The sequence below is a fragment of the Erinaceus europaeus genome, chromosome 1, assembly GCF_950295315.1.
Source record: "Erinaceus europaeus chromosome 1, mEriEur2.1, whole genome shotgun sequence".
In the NCBI taxonomy this organism is placed as follows: Eukaryota; Metazoa; Chordata; class Mammalia; order Eulipotyphla; family Erinaceidae; genus Erinaceus; species Erinaceus europaeus.
Genome location: NC_080162.1, coordinates 141,100,008 through 141,124,117, shown reverse-complemented (window position 1 = coordinate 141,124,117; position 24,110 = coordinate 141,100,008). Strand labels below are relative to the sequence as shown.

General features: G+C 44.5%; 2 protein-coding genes across 5 annotated transcripts in view; one reads left to right on the top strand and one right to left on the bottom strand.

Annotated features, from left to right (window-relative positions):
- The window catches only part of NCALD (neurocalcin delta), a 435,454-nt gene extending 428,983 nt beyond the window's left edge, over positions 1-6,471 (top strand). For all 3 annotated transcript variants that reach the window (XM_060196362.1, XM_060196355.1, XM_060196347.1), the window contains one exon: positions 3,129-6,471. In XM_060196362.1, the coding sequence (XP_060052345.1) occupies positions 3,129-3,226 (98 nt within the window). In that variant the 3' untranslated portion in view covers positions 3,227-6,471. The remainder of the gene's footprint in view (positions 1-3,128) is intronic.
- An 8,963-nt stretch (positions 6,472-15,434) lies between these two features.
- Positions 15,435-24,110, bottom strand: part of GRHL2 (grainyhead like transcription factor 2) — a 175,318-nt gene continuing 166,642 nt past the window's right edge. For both annotated transcript variants that reach the window (XM_060196313.1, XM_060196319.1), the window contains exons 15-16: positions 18,824-18,888; positions 15,435-17,217 (exon numbers count right to left, since the gene is read on the bottom strand). In XM_060196313.1, coding sequence (XP_060052296.1) covers positions 17,103-17,217; positions 18,824-18,888 — 180 coding nt within the window. In that variant the 3' untranslated portion in view covers positions 15,435-17,102. The remainder of the gene's footprint in view (positions 17,218-18,823; positions 18,889-24,110) is intronic.

The window sequence follows — 24,110 nt, the reverse complement described above, 5'->3', positions numbered from 1 at the left end:
AGTTCAGGCTGGTTGTGTATAGTCCCAGGCCAAGTCACCTAGGGCCCAAGTCAGTACACTTGCAGCAGTCACTGATGGCCTGTTGAGTGTAGCTGATGAAAAGATTGTTTAACTAACAGGAACCCAAAGGTAGAAATAGAGCAGATGAAATTCATGTAGGAAGTGTAGGAAGTCTATTTTAGGTATGTTCCTAGGGGACTTGTGACTTTAGTAATTTTTGCCTGAGCCTGATAGCTGATATACAGGTGGACTAAAGTTATTTGAGAAGATGGTGTCAGAGTTTAGAATAGGCCTCAAAATCTGGATTAGGGCAGAGAGTAGTTCCCCAAACATGAGGAAAGCATATAAATACTATTAACTGTTAACCCCACTGATCTGACCCAGGGTCCATATATGTATTCATATAGGGCCTGCTTGGGGGAAGACTTTGAGGTGCTCAATTTACAACTCTCTCTCTCCTTACCCTCCCGCCAGCCTTTGGGAGTCTAAGGACACTTGTGCTGTCTGAACCACTGCTCCAACAGAGATGCCACTCTTAACACAGGGCCAGGATCTAAATCCTCAAGGAGTCTGAGCTGAGTGTTCAAGATCAACAGATGGGCAGAAGAAATATCATGATGGATAAGCAAAGAGACTCTCATGCCTGAGGCTCCAAAGTCCCAGGTTCAATCCCCTGCACCACCATAAACCAAAGCTGAGAAGTACTCTGTTTTTGTTGTTGTTGTTGTTGTTGTTGTTAAAGGCCAGGTGGTAGCGCAGCAGGTTAAGCGCACATGGTGCGGAGCGCAAGGACCAGTTTTAGGGTCCCAGTTCATGCCCCCGGCATCCCACCTGCAGGGGGGTTTCTTCACAGGTGGTGTCTTTCTCTCCCCTCCTCTGTCTTCTCCTCCTATCTCAATTTCTTTCTGTCCTATCCAACAGCAATAGCAACAAGAACAATAATAACAAGGCAAAATAAGTAAATAAATAAATAAAGGCCTCCAGGAGCAGTGGATTTGTGGTGCAGGCACCAAGCTCCAGCGATAACTCTGGAGGCAAAAAAAAAAAAATCAATTAGGGCTAGTAACATAGCTCAGCTGAAAAGGCACATTGTGTGTGTGTGTGTGTGTGTGTGTGTGTGTGTGTGTGTGCATGCACTCGCATGTGCGCGCGCGCGCGCGCACACACACACACACACACAACACACACACAATGCATATTCAGCCCTGGCTATACCACATGAAAGGACAGCAGTACTGGGGGAAGCTTAAGTGATGTGATATGTCACCTAGTCTCTGTTTCTCTCTCTCTCTAGAGGAAAATGTTGATCTAGCATGATAAAGCCACAGTACAACAAATACAAACAAACAACAACCAGAAAGATAATTAAATAGCTTACTACCTCCCTCCCTCCTTATGCAAATCAAGTGGGTTTGCTTAAATGAAAATGGGTTGGGTGGGGATGAAGAGGACAGCTGTAGCTAAGAGGAAACCATGTTTAGCGGAGTTTCTGGAATGTTGGGGGTGAGTGCTCTGATAGTCTTTCATTATTGTTCTTTCAGTATTTCTTCACTTAGTTCTAAGACCAATAATGAAAGACTGAAGGATAGAGCTTTCACTGGAAGGTAAAGCTCACTGATGGAGCCCCAGGATGTGATACCAAAACTCTCAGAAACAGAGCATGGCTGCTAGGTGGCATGACCTTGGAAATGCAGAAGGGGACAAGTCCTCTCTGGAGCAGCTCTGATCAAGAGAAAGAAGATGAAGGGGGCTGACTGGTGGCACATCAAGCTAAGTGCACATAATATTAAGCACAAGGATCCAGGTTCAACCCCCCGGTTCCCACCTGCAGGTGTCTGTCTTTCTCTCTCCTCTATCCCCCCTCTCTCAATTTCTCTCTGTTCTATCCAATAAAATGAAAAACAAAAAAATAGCCACTAGGAGCAGTGGATTAATGGTGCTGGCACCGAGCCCCAGTGGAAGATGAAGATGAGCCACAAAGCTCAGGAGCGCCTCCTAGGGACTCCTTCTAGTAGGTCCAGGAGTAGGGAAGAGGCTTTGCCCCCACTCCCACAACAACATGAAAATAAGGTTCTGAAAGGGAATTCAGCACATACACCAGCTTGGATGTGAAGCTAGGGGTCACCCTGCAGGAGTGAGGGACCCAGCAAATCACTGTACCCCTTTGTTTTCATCACCTAGATGAGGTGCTGTCTCCCGCCCCCCACCTCCACCCCTCCACCCCTCCACCCGACACCAGGTAGCTGTGAGCTGTTCTGTAAACATGCCCAGGGAGAAGCTCTTAAACAAGGAGCCTAAATCTATGCATCCATCCACCTGACTACATCACAGGGCACAGAAGTTTCTTGATGACAAACTGGGAGTGGTTGTGGTGCTATAAGATACCGGTTCATATTGATTTTTTTGTTTGTTTGTTTTGATAGGGACAGAGAAAAATTGACATGCAAGAGGCAGATAGAGAGGAAGAGAGAATGAGAAGCACCTGTGGGCTGAGGACCCAGCATAATGGTTCCACAAAAAGCCTTTTGTGCCTGAGGCACCAAAGGTCCCAGGATCAATCCCCAGCACCATCACTATAAGCTAGAACTGTCATGCTCAGTAAAAAAAGAAGGGGGGGGGGGGGAGACCTGCAGCCCTGCTTCACCCCTTGAAGTGGGGGCTGGGCACTTGTTCGCTGGTCTTTGTGCATATTAATGTGTGCCACCTGCAGGGTCCCAAGGTTGTTCATTCTCATAAAGATAAAAGGATTGGGGTCAGGTGGTGGCTCACCTGGTTGAGCACACATGTTACAGTGCACATGGATCTGGGTTCAAGCCCCTGGTCCCCTCCTGCAGGGGGAAAGCTTTACAAGTGGTGAAGCTGATCTGCAGGGTCTTTCTCTCTCCCTCTCTATCTCCCTTTCCGCTCTCAATTTCTGTCTCTTTCCAATAATAAATAAATAAAGTTAAAAAAAAGAAAAGGCACAAGGATCATTCATTTTGCAGATACTGAGTGGATGCTCGAGAGCCCAGGGCAAGGGCTACCCAGCGTCAGACATGGACCAGGGGGCTCTGAGTAACTGAGAGCCCGAGGCAGGGGGGAGCCAGGGGAGGCATTTACCACCTGCCACCTATGTTCTTGCCTTCTAGGAAAGCTGTCCCTGGAGGAGTTCATCCGTGGAGCCAAGAGTGACCCGTCCATCGTGCGCCTCCTGCAGTGTGACCCCAGCAGTGCCGGCCAGTTCTGAGTCTGCAGGCACCTCACGCTCTTCCAGATGCTCACGCCCCCTCTTGATCATTGTTTTGTTTTAACAGTCTGTCGTTGTCATTGTTGTTGTTTTGCCAAACAATACTGACAGTGCCGCTACCCCTCCTAGGGGGTCAGAGGTGCTGTCCTGCTGCCTCCAGCTTCTCCTACCCCTGGCACTGGGGAGAGCATGGATGGTGCTGTTGCAAGGCTCTGTGGTTTGCATGGTTCTGGTAATTCTCCTGGCTATTCTTTCTCTGTTGGTTCTAAGGTCTCTTGTAAAAACCCAAGACTCGGGGAGGCAAGAGGAAGCCAAGCCAGTCCAGTCAGTCTTGTTAGAGACATAAAGCTCCCCACCCAGCTCTGGGATCCTCAGGCTCCCAGGGGTGATGAAAACAGTAGGGACAGGCAGTAAAGGAACTGGGGACCCCCCTACAACAGGACATAAAGGAACTGGGGTACCCCTCCATACCAGGCCATAAAGGATCTCGGGGGACCCTCCACACCAGGCCATAAAGGGACTGGGGGAGCCCCCCCACACACACACACCAGGCCGTAAAGGAACTAAGGGACTCCCCCACACCAGGCTGTAAAAAAATTAGGAGATCCCTCACACTCATCCGTAAAGGAACTGGGGCCCCCTGCCCCAACCAGAGGCCCACTCCATCCTCTTCCCCAGCAGGCAGGAGCTTCTAAGCTGTGAACATGACAAAGTGAACTCAGAAAGGAGAGGAAAATGAGGGCTCAGCTATTCTTTCCACAGGTTTATAGGAGTTGAGCCGAACGGAGTTTCTCTGGAAATTAAACACAACTGGTAACTTATGTTCCCAAACCACATCCGTCTTATTGCCAATTGTGATTATAAACAAAAACCAAACCAAACAAACAAAAAAACAACAACTGTATATAAAATATTTGGGTATTGCAGACCAAACTAAGTGTTCTGCCTTGTTTAAATGAGATGCATGTTAGTGAGCATTAATCCAATCTTATTACAGGAGACTGTTTTCAGTAGCTTATTGTGAAGTAAGCCAACTGTAACGAATGTCTGTGTCTTGTTTTAAAGTCCTGTCTTTGCACAAATGCACCAACCAACTGGTGTATTTTATATATTCCAGAAAAGTACCAAGAAACCTTGACTAGGGCTCAGCCTTTCATTTGAATGCTTTTCCAGAGTGTCAATGTGCCCAGACAACAGCAGAGATTAAAAAGAAGAGACATAGTCATTGGAGCACATCTATTCATTGGGACTGACATTCATAAAAGATGCCAGGTGATGAAAGGCCCACCCAGCCTAGGATTCAGTTGGAAGTGCTTTGAGTAGATCAGTATTCTGTGGAGCCGCCCTGCCCCACACCCCCCCCCCCCACACACACACACAAGGTATTGGTGTCTAAGACTTCCCACTGGTTTAACCTATGTGGGTAGTTCTGGAACCATATCTGAAATGTTTTTTTTTTTAATGTCCCCAGTGGTTTTTTCTTAAATTATCTTTATTTATTTATTGGAAAGAGACAGCCAGAAATTGAGAGGGAAGGGGGAGATAGAGAGACAGAGAGACACCTGTAGCCTTGCTTCACTGCTTGTGAAGCTTTCCCCCTTCAGGTGGGGACTAGGGACTTGAACTCTGGTCCTTGCATATTATAACATGTGCACTCAACCAGGTGAGCCCACAGCCAGTCCCTGCTCCCATTGGTGTTAAGAGTCAGAGGCTGGGCACAAATCCGACCCATTGTGAAACAGACATGGGCTAGTGTGTCAGTGCCTCCCCATGGTGGACTTTTCCAGCACCTTGTAGTTTTAATTGCTGCTTTCAGAAATAACAGCACAAATTTGAGTTGAGTTTTGGTCTGGTGACCTCCATATATTCTATTGAAAATGGAGAGTTAAGTGACAATTTCTGGTCACAAGTAGGTCTCATGTGTTCACAAGCTATAGGCAAGTAGAAGCACACTGACAAAGTAGAAAGAGGAGAACCTGCCCCAAGAGAAGGTTCCCAATTGGATCCATGAGCACCATGTGGAGATGGCAGAGGGATACAGATGACAGCATCTCCAGACGGATGCTGAGGCCCCTTTCATTCCCAGGTTCCTCTGCATCACTCGCACCCATTTCAACTGGCCGTAAAAATGTGAAATTGAGTAGGCCCACCGAAATAAGTCAACTTCACAGGGTAAAATTGTGAGACCTAGACTTGGTAATCAATAAATAAATAACAAATAAATAAATAAACTCACTTTTCCTGTGAGTGGCAATTCCTCACCTTGGTTCTAAAAAGAGATGGTCCAAATCCCTCCAAGGGACAAGTGGTAAAAATATATATATATATGTGTTTGAAAAACAGAAACTTCAGCCAAGACATGGAGTACAGAAGCTGAGGGACCTGAAACACTTGCCTGGTAGTGCTCAGGAGGTATCTTCCACTTCTTCCCGCTTTTTTTTAAAAAAAAAAAGATTTTTATTGTCTTTATTTATCGGATAGAGACAGCCATAAATCAAGAGGGAAGAGGGAGATAGGAAGGGAAAGAGAGAAAGAGGGAGAGAGAGAGAGAGAGAGAGAGAGAGAGAGAGAGAGAGACCGACCTGCAGCCCTGCTTGACTGCAGCCCTGCTTGACTACTTTCAAAGCTTTCCTTTTTGCAGGTGGGGACTGGGGGCTTGAACACGGGTCCTTGCTCATTGTAACAGGTGTGCCACCACCTGGCCCCCACTGCTTTCCACTCTTCAGGGAAGACCAAATCCTTCCTTAGTTTTCCAGACCTGCTAATAGTTAGGAAGGCCCACCTAGCTCTACCTATTTTTATTTTTATTTTTGGTAGGCAGAGAGGCAGTGAAAGAGAAGACAGCACCAATACTTTGTTGGATGTAGTGGGAGCTGGAATAGGAGCCTGGGTCAACACACAGCAAAGCAACATGGCTGGTGAGCTCTGACACTCCCAGAATAAATGAAGTTGGTCATGATCCAGGCTACTACTCATCCAGTCTCTATTTTCTTAAGAGTCTCCCCCACCCCCCACCCCCACCCCCAGCACCCCTTTTGTACTCTGGAAAGGTGTATGTATCCAGTCCGGTGCTCCAAGGCTCTCTGCTGTGCTCAGAAGGCTGAGTGACTGAAGGTCTGTGCTACTCCTGTGCTGGGCTGTTCCTTGTCTTTGCTGTGTTAAGGAACCTCTGGAAACAGAGTCTGTTCTGCTTGAAATCAAGCTAGGCTGCAGCGCTCAAGGGACTGGAATAAAGTGATGAATGAAAGACACAGTGGTTGACTGACTACATTTCCTTGCTTGGAGTGGAGGAAGGGTGAACTCCATCCCACTGACAGGCCCCACGGGACATGCTCTTTCTCTTATTATTTTTATTATATTTCTCTTAGTGACTCAATTGTGATTTATAAGATTATAAACTCATAGAAGAAAGGGAGCTGGCCGGTGGCACAACCGGTTAAGCACACACAGTACTAAGTGCAAGGACCCACACAAAGATCCAGGGTTTGAGGCCCTGCTTCCCACCTTCAGGGGGAAAGCTCTGCAAGTGGTGAAGCTGGGCTGCAGTTGTCTCTCTTTCTCTCTCCCACTCTATCTCCCCCTCTCCTCTCAATTTTTCTCTTTTCTATCAGATGAAAAGGAAATAATAATAATGTCACCATAAATAGTGGATTTATAGTGCTGGCTGCAAAAAAAAAAGTATAATTCTTCACCATTCCCACCACCAAAGTTCTGTGTCTCAACCCCACCCCACCGCCCAGCAGTAACCACCATAGTTTTCCCAGGGTCACAGATATGGAATGAATATATATATTCAAGTTCATATGTTTCATTTCTCTATATTCCACATATTAGTGAAATCATCCCATAGTTGTCTATCTCTTCACTACTTACTTCACTAAGCACAGTGACCACCAATTCCATTCATTTTTGTCCCAAAGGACACAATATAATCTTTTTAACTGCTGAGTAGTACTCCATTGAGTATATGCCCATGACTTCTACCCCTCTTCCTTTGTATTTATAAGATTCAAATGAGTGACTTCTATTCCATTGTTCAGGACTTTTTTTCCTACTTACTCTTAAGCTTCCCTCCCACAACAGGCTTTTTTTTTTTTTTTTTTTTTGCTTCCAGGATTATTGCTGGGGATCAGTGCCTGCACTATGAATCCACTGCTCCTGGAGGCTATTTTTCCCATTTTGTTGCCCTTGTTGTTGCACTTGTAGTTATTGTTAACGTTGTCATAACTGTTGTTGGATAGGATAGAGAGAAATCGAAAGAGAAAGATAGACACGTGCAGATCTGCTTAACTGCTCCTGAAGGTGGGGAGCTGGGGGCTCGAGCCAAGATCCTTATGCTGGCCCTTGCGCTTTGCGCCACATGTGCTTAACCCACTGTACTACTGCCCAGGCCCCCCCCCCCCACACACACACCCAGGCATTTAAAACTTTCAATCAGGGAAATGAAAAGGCCGCACCAGAAAGACACATGGATAATTTGGGCAAAGAAGGCTGACCCCTTTTGGAAGCTAATGTCCATTTTTATTCACTTCTAAAGTCCTGCCTTCACCTCCCTTCTAACCACACCTACACCTATTATAACTTCCAGGTGTGCTCCTTTTCCTTCTTCCCTCTCAGATACGGAGCAAAAACAAAAGTACCTGGTTACAAATGTTCTGGGTCCCAGTCCAGCTGGAGATCAGAGCCCTCTAGTCATCTCCCCCTAACATTTCTGCCCCACTGGAAGAATGAACCTAAATTCTTTCTGAGGTGCAAAAAGTGGCAAGTCTGGCATTTGTAAGTGCATCTTCACTAAGCATGGACATTGGCAGGTGAATCTGCACCCTGGCCTGTTTCTATCTTTCCCTAATGGAGTACGCCCCTGGAGAGGTAGGTTCTGGGACACATTGGTGAGATCATCTGCCCAGGGAAGTCAGGATAGTGTCATGGTAGCATTTGCAACTTGGTGGTTGAAAGGTAGTAAGATATAAAGCAGGATAAGTTGTTTAATAAACAGGAACAAAAAGAGTGGGATCAGAACCAATGAGATAGGGATCCTAGAGTAGAAAGAAGCCAGAATGTCTATTTTAGGTATCTTCCTAGGAGGCTAGGACTTTAGTAATCTTTGCTGGAGCTTCATAGCTAACAAGAAAGTGGAATAGAAGTATTATCTAGGAGGGTGGTGGAGAATGGTACTTGAGAGTTGGGTTGGTGAAAAAATAGACTTACAAAGAGTCCAGAAGGTGTGGCCGTGGAGTAACAGTGACCAGGTCAAACTTCTTCAAAACAATAAATATTTACAACTTTCGGACTTAACACAATTCACCAGCTACATCTTTAGAAACACCACAACCTCAGGTGGGTGCTTGAGTATGTGGTTGGGGTGAGATGGGGCATGGGATTTTAGCCAAACACAAAGAACTTAGAGTCCCAGCAGATCATGGAGTCATTTTCCCTCTACAAGCCGTAGTAGTCAAAGCAACACACAATTATGGCAGTGAGAGAAAGGAACTTAGGACCTTTTAATCCATGACTTCAGGGGATATTAGCCTACTAAATTACAAGTAAGGACACACCAAAAAAAAAAAAAACCCACCATAAGTATTATTTCACTCATATCTCATCCCAGATAATACTTTAAGCCCACCTGAAGTTAGCTATCGGGCTTAGGCAAAAACTACTAAGGCCACAGAGCCCTTGGAATATACCTAAAATAGACTTCCTAGCTTCTTTCAACACGAAGACCCCTAGTTTCATCTGCTCTGTTCTTACTTTTAGGTTCCTATTTGTAAAACAATTTGTTGGGGCCTGGGCGGTAGTGCAGCAGGTTAAGCACACATGGAGCAAAGCACAAGGACCGGCCTAAGGATCCTGATTCAAGCCCCTGGCTCTCCACCTGCAGGGGGGTCTCTTCACAGGTGGTGAAGCAGGTCTGCAGTTGCCTATCTTTCTCTCTCCCTCTCTGTCTTCCCCTCCTCTCTCGATTTTTCTCTATCCTATAGAACAATGATGACATCAATAACAACAACAATAAAAAGGGGGGCAACAAAAGGAAAAAAAGAAAAAAAGATGGTTCTGTTTTATATCTTACCATCTTTCAGCCACCAATTTGCAAACATCCCTGGGCATGTGACCTCACCAATGTATCCTATAATCTCACCTCTCTAGAGCCAGACCCCACTAGGGAAAGACAGAAACAGGCTGGGGGTATGGATCCACTTGCCAACATCCATGCTCAGCAGAGAAACAATTACAGAGCCAGACCTCACTCCTTCTGCACCCAATAAAGAATTTTGGTCCATACTCCCAGAGGGATAAAGAATAGGGAAGCTTCCGGGAAGTTAAACGGTAGTGCAGCGGATTAGAGCATGTGGTGCAAAGTGCAAGGACTGACTTAAGGATCCAGGTTCAAGCCCCCAGCTCCCCACCTGCAGGGAAGTGGCTTCACAGGCGGTGAAGCAGGCCTGCAGATGTCTATCTTTCTCTTCCCTTCTCTGTCTTCCTCTCTTCTCTCCATTTATCTCTGTCCTATCTAACATCAATAACAACAACAATAATAATTACAACAACAATAAAAAAAACAACAAGGGTAACAAAAGGGAAAAAAGTGAATAGGGAAGCTTCCAATAGAGGATATGGAACACAGAACTCTGGTGGTGATAATTATATGGTTTTGTGCCCCTCTTCTCCTACAATCTTAATCATTATTAAATCACTAATAAAAATTTTAAACATAAATATAGACACATACAATTAATCATTTACCATATCAATCTGACCCAGGGTGTGTGTGTGTGTGTATATATATATATATATATATATTCATATTTATCACAGAAGCCTGTGTAACCTGAGTCTCTGTCAGTGTGAGTTTTCAGTTCATGGTCACACTTGGGAACATTCTAGGATGCACTCATTTCAGAACCAGTCTTCCTCAAGTGGCAGAGTAGGCTGACCCAGCCTCCCTTCAGAGAGTGATGCGGTCCCTGCCGTTGCTGCTCTACAGTGAGGGCAAGGTTCTGGAAAGGCCCAGAAGAGGATACTAAGGACATTCCCTCGAGGACACTGTAAGCAAGTGGATTTTAATAACACATTGAACTCTACAGCATGTTATATGGAGTGACCCAAGTGTCCCTTGACTTCATGTCATTTTGGCTTTAATGTGACTGTTGAGCATGAGGTGTCAAAGTCTGAACCACTGCTCCAACTGAGGCTGTGCCCAAGTGAGGTTTCAGGCTAACACTGGCCTCCTCTTGGGTAGTGATTCTAACCCAGTGAACCAGGCACCAGGGCTTGTGATGGGACAGGTTTCTGAGCCCAAAGTCCTGTGCAAAAGCACTTAGGTTTTCTTTTTCTTTTTTCTCTATTTATTGGAAAGAGATAGAAATTGAGAGGGGAGAAGGAGTTAGAGAGGGAGAGATACAGAGAGACACCTGAGAACCTGCTTTACCACTTGGAAAGTATTCCCCATGCAGGTGGGGCCTACAAACTTGAACCTGGGTCCTTGCGCACTGTAATGTGTGCCTTTAACCAGGTGCACCACCAAATGACCCCTCTTTGTATTTTAAATAAGTACATTTTAATTTTATTTATTATTGGATAGAGACAGAGGAAATTGAGAGTAGAGGAGATAGGGAGAGACACAGAGAGACACTTGAAGACCTGCTTCACCACTTGTGAAGCTTTCCCCCTGCAGGTGGGAACTTGGGGCTTAAAACTGGGTCCTTGTACCCTATAATGTGTACACTCAGCCAGGTGTGCCACCACCTGGCCCTTGCAAAAGTATTCTTAATCTACATATATAGGGCCTTAGGGCCTCTCCTCCTCCTCTCACCCATTTCCCTCCTTTTGGGACTTCACTCTCCCTTTACCTAGACCTGCATGCTCTACTTTAGACAGTAGGCGTAGCAGGAGAAACCTATAAGCGTCTCTTCTAAGGGACGTTAATATACTCCCTTCTCCTTTCTCTGATTACCAGCCTGGAGAAAAGGGATCCAGACCCCACAATTTCAAAGCCAGTTGGATAAAGATATTTGATTTGTCACTGGCTCTGCTTCCAGCACAAAAGTCCCATCAATGTGGGTAAAAAGTGCTGAGTTGACAGTCAGCTGTAGTCTGTCAAGACCTTGTGTAGGAGCTGTATACGGGATAGTTTCCCTTCATGGGTCAACAGTACCCCAGTACCCATGAGTACTGAGCATGACGAACATTTTGCCATTCCTGGCCATGATAGTAAGGTGTCTGGGGCCCTCTAGCCTGGTTTAGTAAGAGTATTTCTTCCACCTACATTTGCCTTTCTTGGATCCTCTTCATCTCTTAAGCAGCTCAGAGTTGGTCAGAGACCCACACTGTACACCTTGTAGAATGTCTGAGTCTCCAGAATGAACCCAGTGCACCTGTCGGGTGGGGCTTAGCTAAGAGTAGGAATGGAGGCCTCTGGGAACACAGGGTGTATCATACCAAAACAGCAGACCAGATACTCAGGGAAGGGTGACATGTGAAACCAGTGTCAAGGTGTTTTAAGAGGCAGCCTATGCTGATCTTCTGTCAAAGATCTTCTGTGGAAGCAGAGAAGATTTCCAGGACCCTATTGCAACATCGGGAGTCACTTCTCCATTCACTACAAGGCCACCCTCTAGAACTGACTCCAGTCAATGGTAGCATGTGCAGCTCTAGAGATCTGGGCCATTCTAGGTCAAAGTGAGGTTACTTACATGAATAGCCTTCAACTGGGGGCTTCCTATAAACCTCAGACAATTGGTGACATATTTCTGTTTTTTCTCTGAACAAGAGATAGAAGAAAAAAGGAGGAGGAATAGATAACCACACTGGTGGGTACTCAAGCCTCTTTAATTCTTGAGTTTTTATTTTTCTTTGTTTTGCTTTTACTATCAAGATTAACACTAAGCTTGGTCAGATTCCACCATTCTAAGTGGTGATTTTTATTTCCCTTTTGGGGAGTTATTAATAGTTTACAGTAGACAGTAAAACACAGTAGTTGATACATGTATAACATCCCTCAGTTTTCCAAATAACACTCTAATCCCCCACCTAGGTCCTCCTCTGCCATCATGTTCCAGGACTTGAGCACTCCCGCCCCACTCCAGAGTTCTTTACTTTGATGTAATACACCAGACCTAGTCCAAGTTCTGCTTTGTGTTTCCTTTTCTGCTCTTATTTCTCAACTTCTGCCCATGAGTGAGGTCATCCCGTATTCATCCTTCTCTTTCTGGCTGATCTTACTTCACATGATTCCTCCAAGCTCCATCCAAGATGAAATGAAGAAAGTGACTTCACCATTTTTAACAGCTGAGTAGTATTTCAATATATATAAGAGAGAAAAAAAGGGGGGGGGATACCACTTAGGGCTGAGTAAATTGTGATGTGATATATATTTTCCCCCCCTCTTTCTCTCTCATACATCACATCACAACTTACTCAGTCCTGTTGTTTTCGCTGGGCTAGGTTGTTTTCGCTGGGCTGGCTTCACGGGCGGGTAACAGACGACCAGGGACTCATGGTTGAGCTGTAGGCAGTATCTCTTTATTCATGCAGGACGCAGCACAATCTAAGCTGAGCTAAGCTAAACTCAAGTACCCTAAAACTCACAATGCTGTCTTTATATATACTTGCCAAGTAGGGTGGAAACAGGATGTGACATAGAGAGGGTGGAGAGAAAAGTGACTGGTGAAAATCAGAGTGTGACAAGGAGGGGGCAGAGCAGGCGAGAATCCTATCACTGAACCACCAATGCCCTGGAGTGCTTTATGTAAATGTAAAAGTGATTTATGTAAATAGACCAAAGCTTTGAATGGGATTAAATCTATCCCTATATAGGCATATGGTTAAGCAGAAGCCAGGGGGAGCTGGCATACTATCCAACACAGTCCTAAGTGGCATTTTCCCACTCTTTTTCTCTCTTATGTATAAGGGTGCGACAGAGAGAGAAAGGGAAGGTGAGGTGGAGAGGAAAGACAACTGCAGCCCTGCTCCATTACTCGTGTAACACAGGTGGGATTTGGGGAACCTGGGTCTAGAACACAGGAATGTGTGAGTTCTACAGTTGCACTCTCACCTGGCCTCTTTAGTTTTCTTATTGTTTAACCTTGGGAGAGGGCACAGTGAAGTAACCTGAGATCAAATGCCCACTGTGTTTAAGTCCACAGGTCAAAGGTGCCCAGAAGAACATAGAACCTTACCAGCTTCTCCGAACCCGGTAATGGGCCTTCACTCCCATCTCATGGAAAACACAAGACGCACACTGTCATTTACTCTTGCATTATGAATTTTTATTTTTCTTCTTAAAAATGTACAAAAAATAAAATAACTGTATTTATAGTTTATAGATTCCCCCTTTCCCATTTACAAAACTATGAACTTACATTTGCCATTTTCTTTTTAACAAGAGAGAGCAAATGGTCCAACTGTCCATCCTTCCATTGCTGATCTTTAAGAAAGAGCCATTTGAGGAATTTGGCACAAACCCATTGTGTCTTTTATATTTTCTTGATTGTATTTATTCTTATTTTTCCCCAGAGCCCTGCTCAACTCTGGATGATGGTGGTGCTGGTGATTGAACCTGAGAACTTGCAGCCTCAGGCATGAAAGTCTCTTTGCATAACAACAATGCTATCTTCCCAGCACCTTTTCTTGATTTGTAACTAAAACAAACAAAAAAAAGGCTGCGGTTTATTTTATGCTTCCTAATGAATTCTGGGCAGGAATGGCGCTCAGTCCTTTAAGATCTTGTCCCCAAATGACACCTAAGTAGGATTATTTTTTTTTTGTCGTTCCCACTTTCTAAACATCCACATAGTCTAAACAAGACTTCTCTCAGGTGCCTCTCAGCTTACATGAATGTCTGAAAAGCTTATTTGTTGTTCAAGTGTGTTTAATTTAAGGGATGAGAAACAGAAAAGGGAGGCCAGCCTTCTTATCTTTCTGGACTGTTTTTGTTCGCTCTGCTAGTGTACACAATGAAGGATGCATCCAGGCTAAGCCATGGATGCTCAAGACCGAAAAACTAGGAGGGGACAACGAAGAGGGGAGCAGGTCAGAGGCAAGGTTACTGCTTTTGGTAGCCTGGCCTTGTAGTCTTTGTTCTGGCAGCGGGCACCACAGTGATTATGCCTGGGCTTGAGGCAAATGCAAAAGCCTGTTCAGAGTATGAACATGCATTCACCCTGTTCAGAGCTAGAACCACAAAACATTGTTCCAAAGAGCAAGTGACCTGGGGCCCAGGTTATCTTTCTCTCTCCCTTTCTGGAGCCCCGTGCCCCTGTATTTGCCAGTGCTTCTGCAATTCAGGTTTGAAACCACCCCTATAGCTAATGGCATGGGGAGGGCATAGTATAGCATGTATTTCCAACACTGAATTTGTCCATCCTAGAACCAAGTTCTGTTCACACTCAGGAGGGTTCTCAAGCTGCTGGTCCAGCCATAGAGTGGAAGAGAACAGAATGGATAGGGGACAGGCAGTGGTACACCCAGTTAAGCGCACATAATACTAATCTCAAGGATCTACACAGGAGCTGGGCTCAAACCCCCAGGTCCCCACCTGTGGGGGGACACTTTACAAGCAGTGAAGCTGGTCTGCAGGTATCTCTGTTTCTGTCTTCCCCTCCCCCTTAATTTCTCTCTGTCCTGTCTAATAAAAATGGAGAGCAAATGGAGAGTTGTGGATTTGTAGTGCTGGCACCAAGCCCCAGTGAAAACCCTGGAGGCAAAAAAAAAAAAAAAAAAAGGATCAGACTTGAATCTGGGATGCAAATGTTTAGAATTACAGGGTGGAGGCAATGTGTTCAGAAGACCACAGAGCCACCCAAGGCTCTAAGGCACAGTCCCTGCTTTCTATCTCACTCCATCCCATCCCAGACCTCAAAGAAAAAGAGCTGGATTGGGGTACTCCTTTTGTATGCTCTAGGGCCCAGAGGTCTTTGGGTGGGAGGATAAGAGAGCTCCCAGATGAGAGGTCAAAGTGCTTTACAAATCTGGGCCTTTCCTTGGAACTCATCCTAGACCTGGGATCTTGGGCGGAGGATGTGTCTGGCTACCAAAAAAAAACAGAACAAAACCAAAAATATACTAGTGCTTCACCCATCCTAGAGGTTACCAGAAATCCCTAGACCACCTACCCGTCCTCTCCAAGAGAACAGTGATCCAGGACAGTTCAAGACTTAGGGACTATTTAAGGAAGTTATGGTTGGTTGGTTGGTTGGTTGGTTGGTTGGTTGGTTGGATTTTGGTTTTTGCCTCTTGACATCCCCACCCCCCCCCTTACCCCCAGTAATGTAGCAGGAAGACAAAGTTTCTCTGTGGAGACTAGTTTTGGAAGAGCAAAGGCCAAGGAGGCCTATTTTTACTCACTTCTTCCCTTCAAGCCTCGTGCTGCTGTTGGCCAGGATGCTGCCCTTGGCTGTCTGCTCTAAAAGCTGATGTGTTAGAGCTGTCATCAAGCTCTTAGCAAGATCACTTGACACGGAGGCTGTGCCTGTGATTGTTAGGCACCACACAGTGACCAGGATCTCCAGGGTCCACAGGTCCTCAGAGGATCCAGAGGCAGGCACAGATGGTCAGCAGTCACTCCAGATAGCCAACTTGAAGGCCTCAGGCAATATGGCATCTCCTGTGAGAAAATTCTGAGGGGACAACCTGGTAGGTGCTTGTTCAGGAGATGAATTCAGTACCTTGGCAGATGGGCGTGACCATGGAGAAGGAAAAAGGGGACTTCCTCTGGAGACAGGGAAAAAAATCCACAGGAGTGGCCAGGAGAGTGTCTTCCTGGGTGCCCCCCACAGTTATGACCCCCACTCCAAGGTCCCCTCAACAGGTGGAACCTCACATAGAAAGTGGAGTCTCTGTGGCTGGGCCATTGCCATGGTGCACTCGGTTAAGCGCACATAGTGCTAAGTGCAAGGACCTGTGCAAGGGTCCAGGTTTGAATCCCCGGTTCCCTACCTGCAGAGAGAATGCTTCATAAGCAGTGAAGCTGGTCTGCAGGTGTCTCTCTGTCTCTCCCTCTCTATCTCCCCCTCCTCTCTCAACTTCTCTCTGTTCTGTCCAATAAAATGGAAAAAATGGCTTCCAGGAGTGGTGTATTCATAGTGCTGGCACTGAGCCCCAGTGATAACCCTGGAGGAAAAAAAAAAAAAAAAAATAAGTGGAGTCTCCAATTCTGTGACTTTCCTGGACCAGTGGCAGTAAACATGCCCAATTCCATGGATAAAATATATTATTGCAATATTATAAACACTATATACAGGAGGATCAGGCATCATTTCGGGGTGACTTGCCTATTACATGGTAGTTGAAAGTCTTCTGTCAAAGGCCTGGTGGTCACTTGCTGGGAACCCCTGGGGGTTATTTAGCAAGATGGACTTCCCCATCATAGCCCTGAAGGTTTCTGACCAGTCAGGGGCCCACACATGTCACTCAGCCCCTGGCTACCACACTGGAAAGGCTTTGTGTATCCAGTCACTGAAGAGAAGAAGAGGTGAGGTGGAAGGGGAAAGACTTATTCAAGTTCTTGGGAATGAAGAAGCTGGCTGTGTTCCATTGATGCGAATGGATGGGGACAGTCTCATCTGGAGCATGCAGTGACCAGCAAAGACCTTGGCAGGCCTAGTGCTCAGGCTCTGGAAGAAGGTGGACAATAAATATGGGTCCCCTGGGCCCCAAGGCACCTTCCCAATGAGGCTCTGGCTTGGACTGCTTAGCAGGTGCTGGTGGAGGGGCCCAGGTGCTGAAGGGGGTGGCAGGCTGCATGCCTTGTCCTCTGCTCAGCATAGTCGTGTAACAGCAGTTGTGAGACTGGGTGAGGTGGGTCTTCAGGTTCAGGGATCTCCATTGTTCCTGGGGAAGAAGGCAGGCACTGAGGGCTCTCACCCAGGTCCAGGGCTCAGATCTCCATGAGTGTGATCTTGAAGCCTTCCACCATGCTTTCCATGTTGAGGATAAAGGTGTCCTCATTTGAATAGTGCTCAATGATGTTGTCATCCATGTTCACCAAGATCCTGCCAGAGGGTGTAGAAGGAGGTGGATAAAAAACAAAAGATTCTATGAATAGCATGGTCAGTGTAAAAGTAGACCTCTGGCAAGGGGTGTGTGTGAGAGACGATGTCTTTACCCACTCTTCTGCAAGGAAGGCTTGAGAGAGGGAGGATAAAGGCGGGCAAAAAAAAAGAATCTCATCCTATCTGCTTTCCTGATAAGCCAATTTGAAAAATGCAAAGCCCTGCTTGCTCAGAACTAACCTCATGACTTCTCACTAAAGAGGGCTTCAAAGACCACTGGACTCAACTCTCTTGAGAGGCAGAGAGAAATAGAGAGAAGAGACACTTGCAGCCCTGCTTCACTACTTATGAAACTTCCCTCCTACAGGTGGGGACTGGGGACTTTAACCCTCATCATTGGGTTCTGGGACAAGAGATTTTGATAGTTTCATGGCATTGGCATTTTGGTGGTGGGTAAAGTGAGTCTTATACACATGTAGAAATGTAAAGGTTTTATAGCATTTTATAGGGAGATTTTATAGTATTGTAACCAGTGGTAAGCAAATAAAACATGGTCTTTTCAAAAGGACAAGAATCCTTTTTAGATAGTGTTAAGGAAAAGTACAACAGTGCACATAAACCATGAAGCAGGGGACCCAAATAATTATCTCCCTATAAATATGAGAATTTGCGTTCTCTCTCTCTCTCTCTCTTTCATGGTTATCACTGGAGCTTGGTGTCAGCATTATAAATCCATCCCTCCTGTTGGCCTTTTTTTTAATTTTATTGGATAGGACAGAGAGAAATTTAGAGAGGAGGGAGAGATAGAGAGGGAGAGACACCTGCATCCCTGCATCACTGATCATGAAGTGTTCCCCCTGCAGGTGGGGAGCTGGGGCTTGAACCTGTGTCCCTGAACTTTGTGATGTGTGCACTTAACTGGGTGCCCAAACCCCGAAAATTTGTTCTTGACACTGAAACTAAACTGCAGATCCAGTTTAGATCATTTTGCTGACTTCAAAGACTTGCTTCTTCTGCCTTGCATTCTTTGTGGCTCCCATGTCACAACCCAAAAAGCAACATGTGATCCCCATGAATTTCACTCTCTGCAAAGAGACAACTCACCCACTTCCCCTGTGTGGGCTCACTACCCGCAGATCCTGCCACTACACTCACTATAAGTCTATTATTGGGAGAGTGTATTTCAGTGATGGTCAAAGCAACATATTTTTACCTTCTCTCTCTCCTTAGACATCATCAAAATGCATTGTCATCCATTTGGAAACATGGCATACAATGATGATAAGAGGTGGTTAGACAGATAGTATGGTGGCTCTGTACTAGATTTTATTGAAATATTTTTATTTATTCCTAATGGAAAAGTCTTTTGCATAAACATTATGCTGTCTCCTCAACCTATGTACTAGACTTTATGCCTGATGTCCCAGATTCAGTCCCAGGCACCATCATGAACTAGAGTAGAGCATCTCCCTCCCTCTCTCTTACTAAAATAAAATAGATTCTTTTAAGTGGACACTAGAATTAACAGAAAACAGGCATCATCTTTTTTTAAGGTGCTAATCAATGTGTCTGATTTGGAAATCCATGCACGTTGTTTCTTCCTTACCCTTTTTTGCTTTTCTTATAAAGCTTCGTTATCTTCTCCACTGGTAGCCCATATTTCTCAGATATCTGTAACAGCAATAACAAAAAGGCACATGAAAATGTGAGGTGAGTGTAAGATCAAAGACAAGGGAAAGAGAGAGAGAGAGAGAGAGAGAGAGAGAGAGAGAGAGATGCTTCTTCCAAGGTCACTTCCTGATAGATTTTCCTGGACACTGATATCTTTCACTCAGAAATCAATTACCTCACTTACCAGATTTTGCCTTTGCATAGTAAGTCATTTAACCAAAGATCAAGTCATACATGTGCATTTGTGTGTGCATTCAGAAAAGTAAAAACCACTGGTAAAAACTGAAGACATATAATACACCAGGAAGCTTTTGCAATATGGAATTAACATCCTCCAGACCAAATCAAATCAATGGGGTTTACAGTCAACAATTTTTATACCCCCTTTCCCATATTAGAGAGCTACTCTCCTCCCTGATCCAGCTTTCTGTTCCTTTTCCAGCCATGACATCATCTACCCAAACAATAACTTGGATCCACCTGCATATCAAATTTCAGGCTCAGTGGGGGAAAAAAACCAAAACTAGTATATCCACAGGCCCTTTCGAATATAACTAAAATAAACCCACTAGCTATCTACAAAATCGAGGAACCCCCAACTCTTCATCTCTACTATTCCAGCCTTTAGGTTCATGATTGTTGAACAATTTGTCTGGCTTTGTATGTTAACTCTCTTTTCAGCCACCAGGCTCCAGAGGCTCCAGATGCTACTATGATGCTGACCAGACTTCCCTGGACAGACAACCCCACCAATGTGTCCTGGAGCTCCACTTCACCAGAACTCCACCCCACTAGGGAAAGAAATAGGCAGACTGGGAGTATGGATCGACCTGTCAACACCCATGTTTAGCGGGGAAGCAATTACAGAAGCCAGACCTTCCACCTTCTGCATCCCACAATGATTTTGGGTCCATACTTCCAGAGGATTAACGAATAGGAAAGCTATCAAGGGAGGGGATGGGATACAGAGCTCTGGTGGTGAGAATTGTGTGGAGTTGTACCCCTCTTATCCTAAGGTTTTGGCAATGTTTCCTTTTTTATAAATAAAAATAAAAAAAGAAACTGAAAATCAAATCAAGAACATGACCAACAATCTAGTGAGGAAAGGTGGGGGCAAAGCATGAAGCAATTCACATAAATAAATAATTTGGCAATAAGCATTTGATAAAGTGTACTGCCTAGTTCATAATTTAAAAATCTCAGATTAAAGTAACAAGACAGAGGGGGCCAGCTGGTGGTGCACCTGGGGAAGCCCTCACATTACAGTGCACAGGGACCCAGGTTCAAGGCCCTGGTCCCCATATGCAGGGGGAAAGCTTCACTAGTGGTGAAGCAGGGCTGCATGTGTCTCTCTCTTCCTCCCCTCTCAATTTCTGTCTCTATCCAAATATAAACAAATAAATGACAGTAATACATTTAACTTGCCAGACTAAGAAAAACTACAAAATTGATGCTGTAGTGGCAGCCAGATTGCTAAAGAGCATCCTCTTTTATTCCACAGATGAGAAAACCTGAAGTTCAACAGTTCTAGAGAGAATTTTGGCAGACACTATTAAAATTGAAAAGGTCTATAACCCCGTGACCCCCATATTCTACACCTAGAAACCTGACCTTTGCATAGATGCAGAGCTCAACAAAGCATCACTACTGCTCTGATAAGAGGAGTACTGTGTGTATCTGTGCATATCTGTAGTATAAACATATACTCCATTAAACACATGCTGATATTTTTACAGTTGAAAGCCATGCAGTCAAAGAAGTAAGGGCAACAAGGGCAACAAAAGGGAATAAGTAGATAAATAAATATTTTTAAAAATTTAAAAAAAGAAGTAAGGGAAGCCTAAACTGTTCCCAGCTTTGACCATGAGCTGCGAACTCAGACCAGTAGGGACTTAGAGGTTACACAGGCTCTGGTGAGCCAGGCACATGGATCAGGTGGATAGAGGTAAATAGTTAATTCTATTCACAAAACATTTTCAAGAATGGGAGCTAGTCTCTGCCTTAATCCAACTCTCTAGCCCTTTTCTCTACTAACACCATTTTCTCAGACAACATTTTTATTCAACTTCATGCTAGTTATCAAACTCAAGCAAAAACTACCATAGTCGTGGGCCCCTAGAAACATGACTAAAATGGACTTCAGAGCTTTCTTCCACCCTAAAAATCTCTAATCTCATCTGCTCTGCTCTTACTTTTCTGGTTCCTGTTCATTAACCATTTTGTCTCACTTCATGTCCTGCCACCTTCCAGACACCAAGTCACAGATGCAGATGATTTCACTTTGACTTCTCTGAGCAGACAACCTCACCAAAGTGTCCTGAAACCTCACCTCTGGGGCTCTACCCGACTAGGGAAAAAATAGGCTGGGGTTATGAATCGACCTGCCAACATCCAAATCCAGCTGAGAAGCAATTATAGAGGCCAGAACTCTGACATTCTACACCAAAAAACCAACTTTGGCCCCTACTCCCAGTGGCGGGGGTGGGGGTAGTAATAGTAGTAAGAGGATAAGAGGGTTCTGAACTCCAGCTCCATCAGGTCCCAGAGAGAGAGGATGAAAAGGGGAGATATATTTAGATGTAGTAATAGGGTTATGTGTGGCTTGGAGGAGCGAGGATTGGACCTAGAAGAAAAAGGGGCAGTTGTGTACAAATGTAGACAGATAGTTGCAGAGATGACAGTTAACCCATGTCTGTAGCCTTGGGAGAACCATGGTGTTTTGCAATGGAGGGACTTGGGATTCAGAACTCTGGTGGTGAGGACAGTGTGGAATTATACTCCCGTTGACATATAATTTTATAAATCAATAATAAATTGCCAATAAATTTTTTTTTAAAAATTCTTAGTATGCTAAGGGAAGGAAGTTGCAAAACAGTATATGTGGTGTGTGACCCCATATTCATTTATTTATTTGGAATATATGTATCTGTAAGTAAACAGAAGATATCTGAAGGACCCACCAACTTATGAACAATGGAGGAGTGAAGACAGAAATAAGGAGGTTCTTTTAATTTTTACATTATATGATCCTGTGCTGTTTCATGTGTGCAATGACTATGATTCACTTTATAAGTACTTAGTAATCCACATGTAGAGATGGACCCTAAATGCCTTCATGTCTGCCCCCTTCTAAATCCAGTCTTCTCGCCTCTTCTGAGACCAGCAGTTCTGGGATACTTACACAGCCAGAGCAGGAGAGGTATGAGATTACTGGGAAATATAACCTCCCCCGGACCCCAACCCCAAGAGGCTGGAGAGTCCTACCAACAAGTCAGTCAAATTATTTTTGGATCTTGGGAAGAGCTTATTCTACGGAGAACCAAGAGTCCCACCTGCTGATCCCACTAACAGCCTGAGAAGAAGCAGCCCCCATTTGCAACAGGCATCCCCTCACCTCAGGATGATAGATGGGCTGAAGGCTGAGAGAATTAAAGTTTGGGAAGGAATAATCATTGTTCTGTCACTAGCGTGCTAACCCCACAGTCACAGCTGAGTGGAAAGAGTCTGTACATCCCCAGGGGGACTTGCTGTGGATAGCAAGGAAAATGGACAGAACTTGGATTGAAGGCATCCATTTTAACATAATGGGAAAGAACATTTGTGCAATGAAGCAGGGCTACAGGTATCTCTCTGTCTCTCTCTTTCTTTTATTTTTGCCTCCAGGGTTATCACTGGGGTGCCTGTGCTATGAATCCAGTGCTCCTTACCATGCCCCAAGACCTGGGTTCAAGCTTCTGGTCCCTGCCTATAGGGTGGAAGCTTCATAATTAGTGGAGCAGGGCTGCAGGTGTCTCTCTTTTTCTCTCTATCTCCCTTATCCCTCTCAATTTCTCTCTCTCTCTCTATCCAATAAATAAATAAACAAATAAAATATTATGTTAAAAAAGATGAACAGAAAGGGAAAACACAAAGTGAAACTTGGAGTGGGTGTAGTATATGAAAGCAAAGGACTCTAGGGAAAGAAGGGAAGGGTGGGTGGAGGGGGCCTTGGGGCGCTGGTGCATGATGATTGAAAAGTACTTAAATTGGGGGGGGGTAGTTTTTTTGTGTGTTTGTTTGTTTGTTTTGCAGACACCTATCACAGAGAGATAAGAAATTGTATCCATGTATCAACAACTGTATTGTAACTAACAAGTTCCCAATAAAATAATTAAAAATGAAGTTTTTTTAGAGTATACATTAAAATAAACATGCTAAGTGAGAGACACTATTCATTGAAGACTATATATTTCTATGACTCCAGCTACAAGCACCAAGCTATATGTTTTACCATGTCATTGCTTAACTCTGCGTGCTATTCCCCCTGTGGATCTTTTCCCAGTCAATAAGCCATTTTGGAGTGTTTTTGACAGTTTTGTTGTCTCCATCAGTTAAATAAAATATAAACCCTAGATCTTCTACACCATAGCTGTATGGGAGGGAAGGCAGGAAGGAATTAGAAATAGTATTCAAAGTAATGCCAGTTAAAGTCATAAAGTTATGTTGTTGTTTGTTTTTTAACCACCAGAGCACTGCTCAGTTCTGATTTATGGTGGTGTACCTAGGACTTTGGAGCCTCAGGCATGAAAGTCTCTTTGTAGAACCACGATGCTATCTCCCCCACCCAACAATATCCAAATAAAATACCTTTTCTGAGCCCAGGTTGGGTAGTGACAGATTAGAATGGGGCAAGGAGGGAATTCAGAACCTTATTCACATCTCTAGAATTCTGCGATCTATATCTGTCTATCTCCTATCTATCTATCTATCTATCTATCTATCTATCTATCTACCAATCTATATCTATATATCTATCTATATCTATATGGCCAAAAAAGATAATATTTTTATTTCTGTTTTGGCTTACACAGTCACAGCTAGCAATCCTTCCTTTTGTTCCCTGCAAATTTGGAAATTAAACATATCTAATTTGTTTTTATGTAAACAAAACATGGGGGGCCAGGTGGTGGTACACCTGGTTGAGTGCACATGTTAAAATGTGCAAGGACCTGAGTTTGAACCCCCACTCCCCACCTGCAGGGGGAAAGTGTTGCAAATGGTGAAGCAGTGCTGTAGGTGTCTCTCTGTCTCTCTTTCCCTCTCTATCTCCCCCTTCCCTCTCAATTTTTGACTGTCTCTATCCAATAAATAAAGATATAAATAAAGATATATATATATATATATATATATCCATATATCCATATATCCATTATTCAACCTTTCTTCTTGACACCTTACTCCTC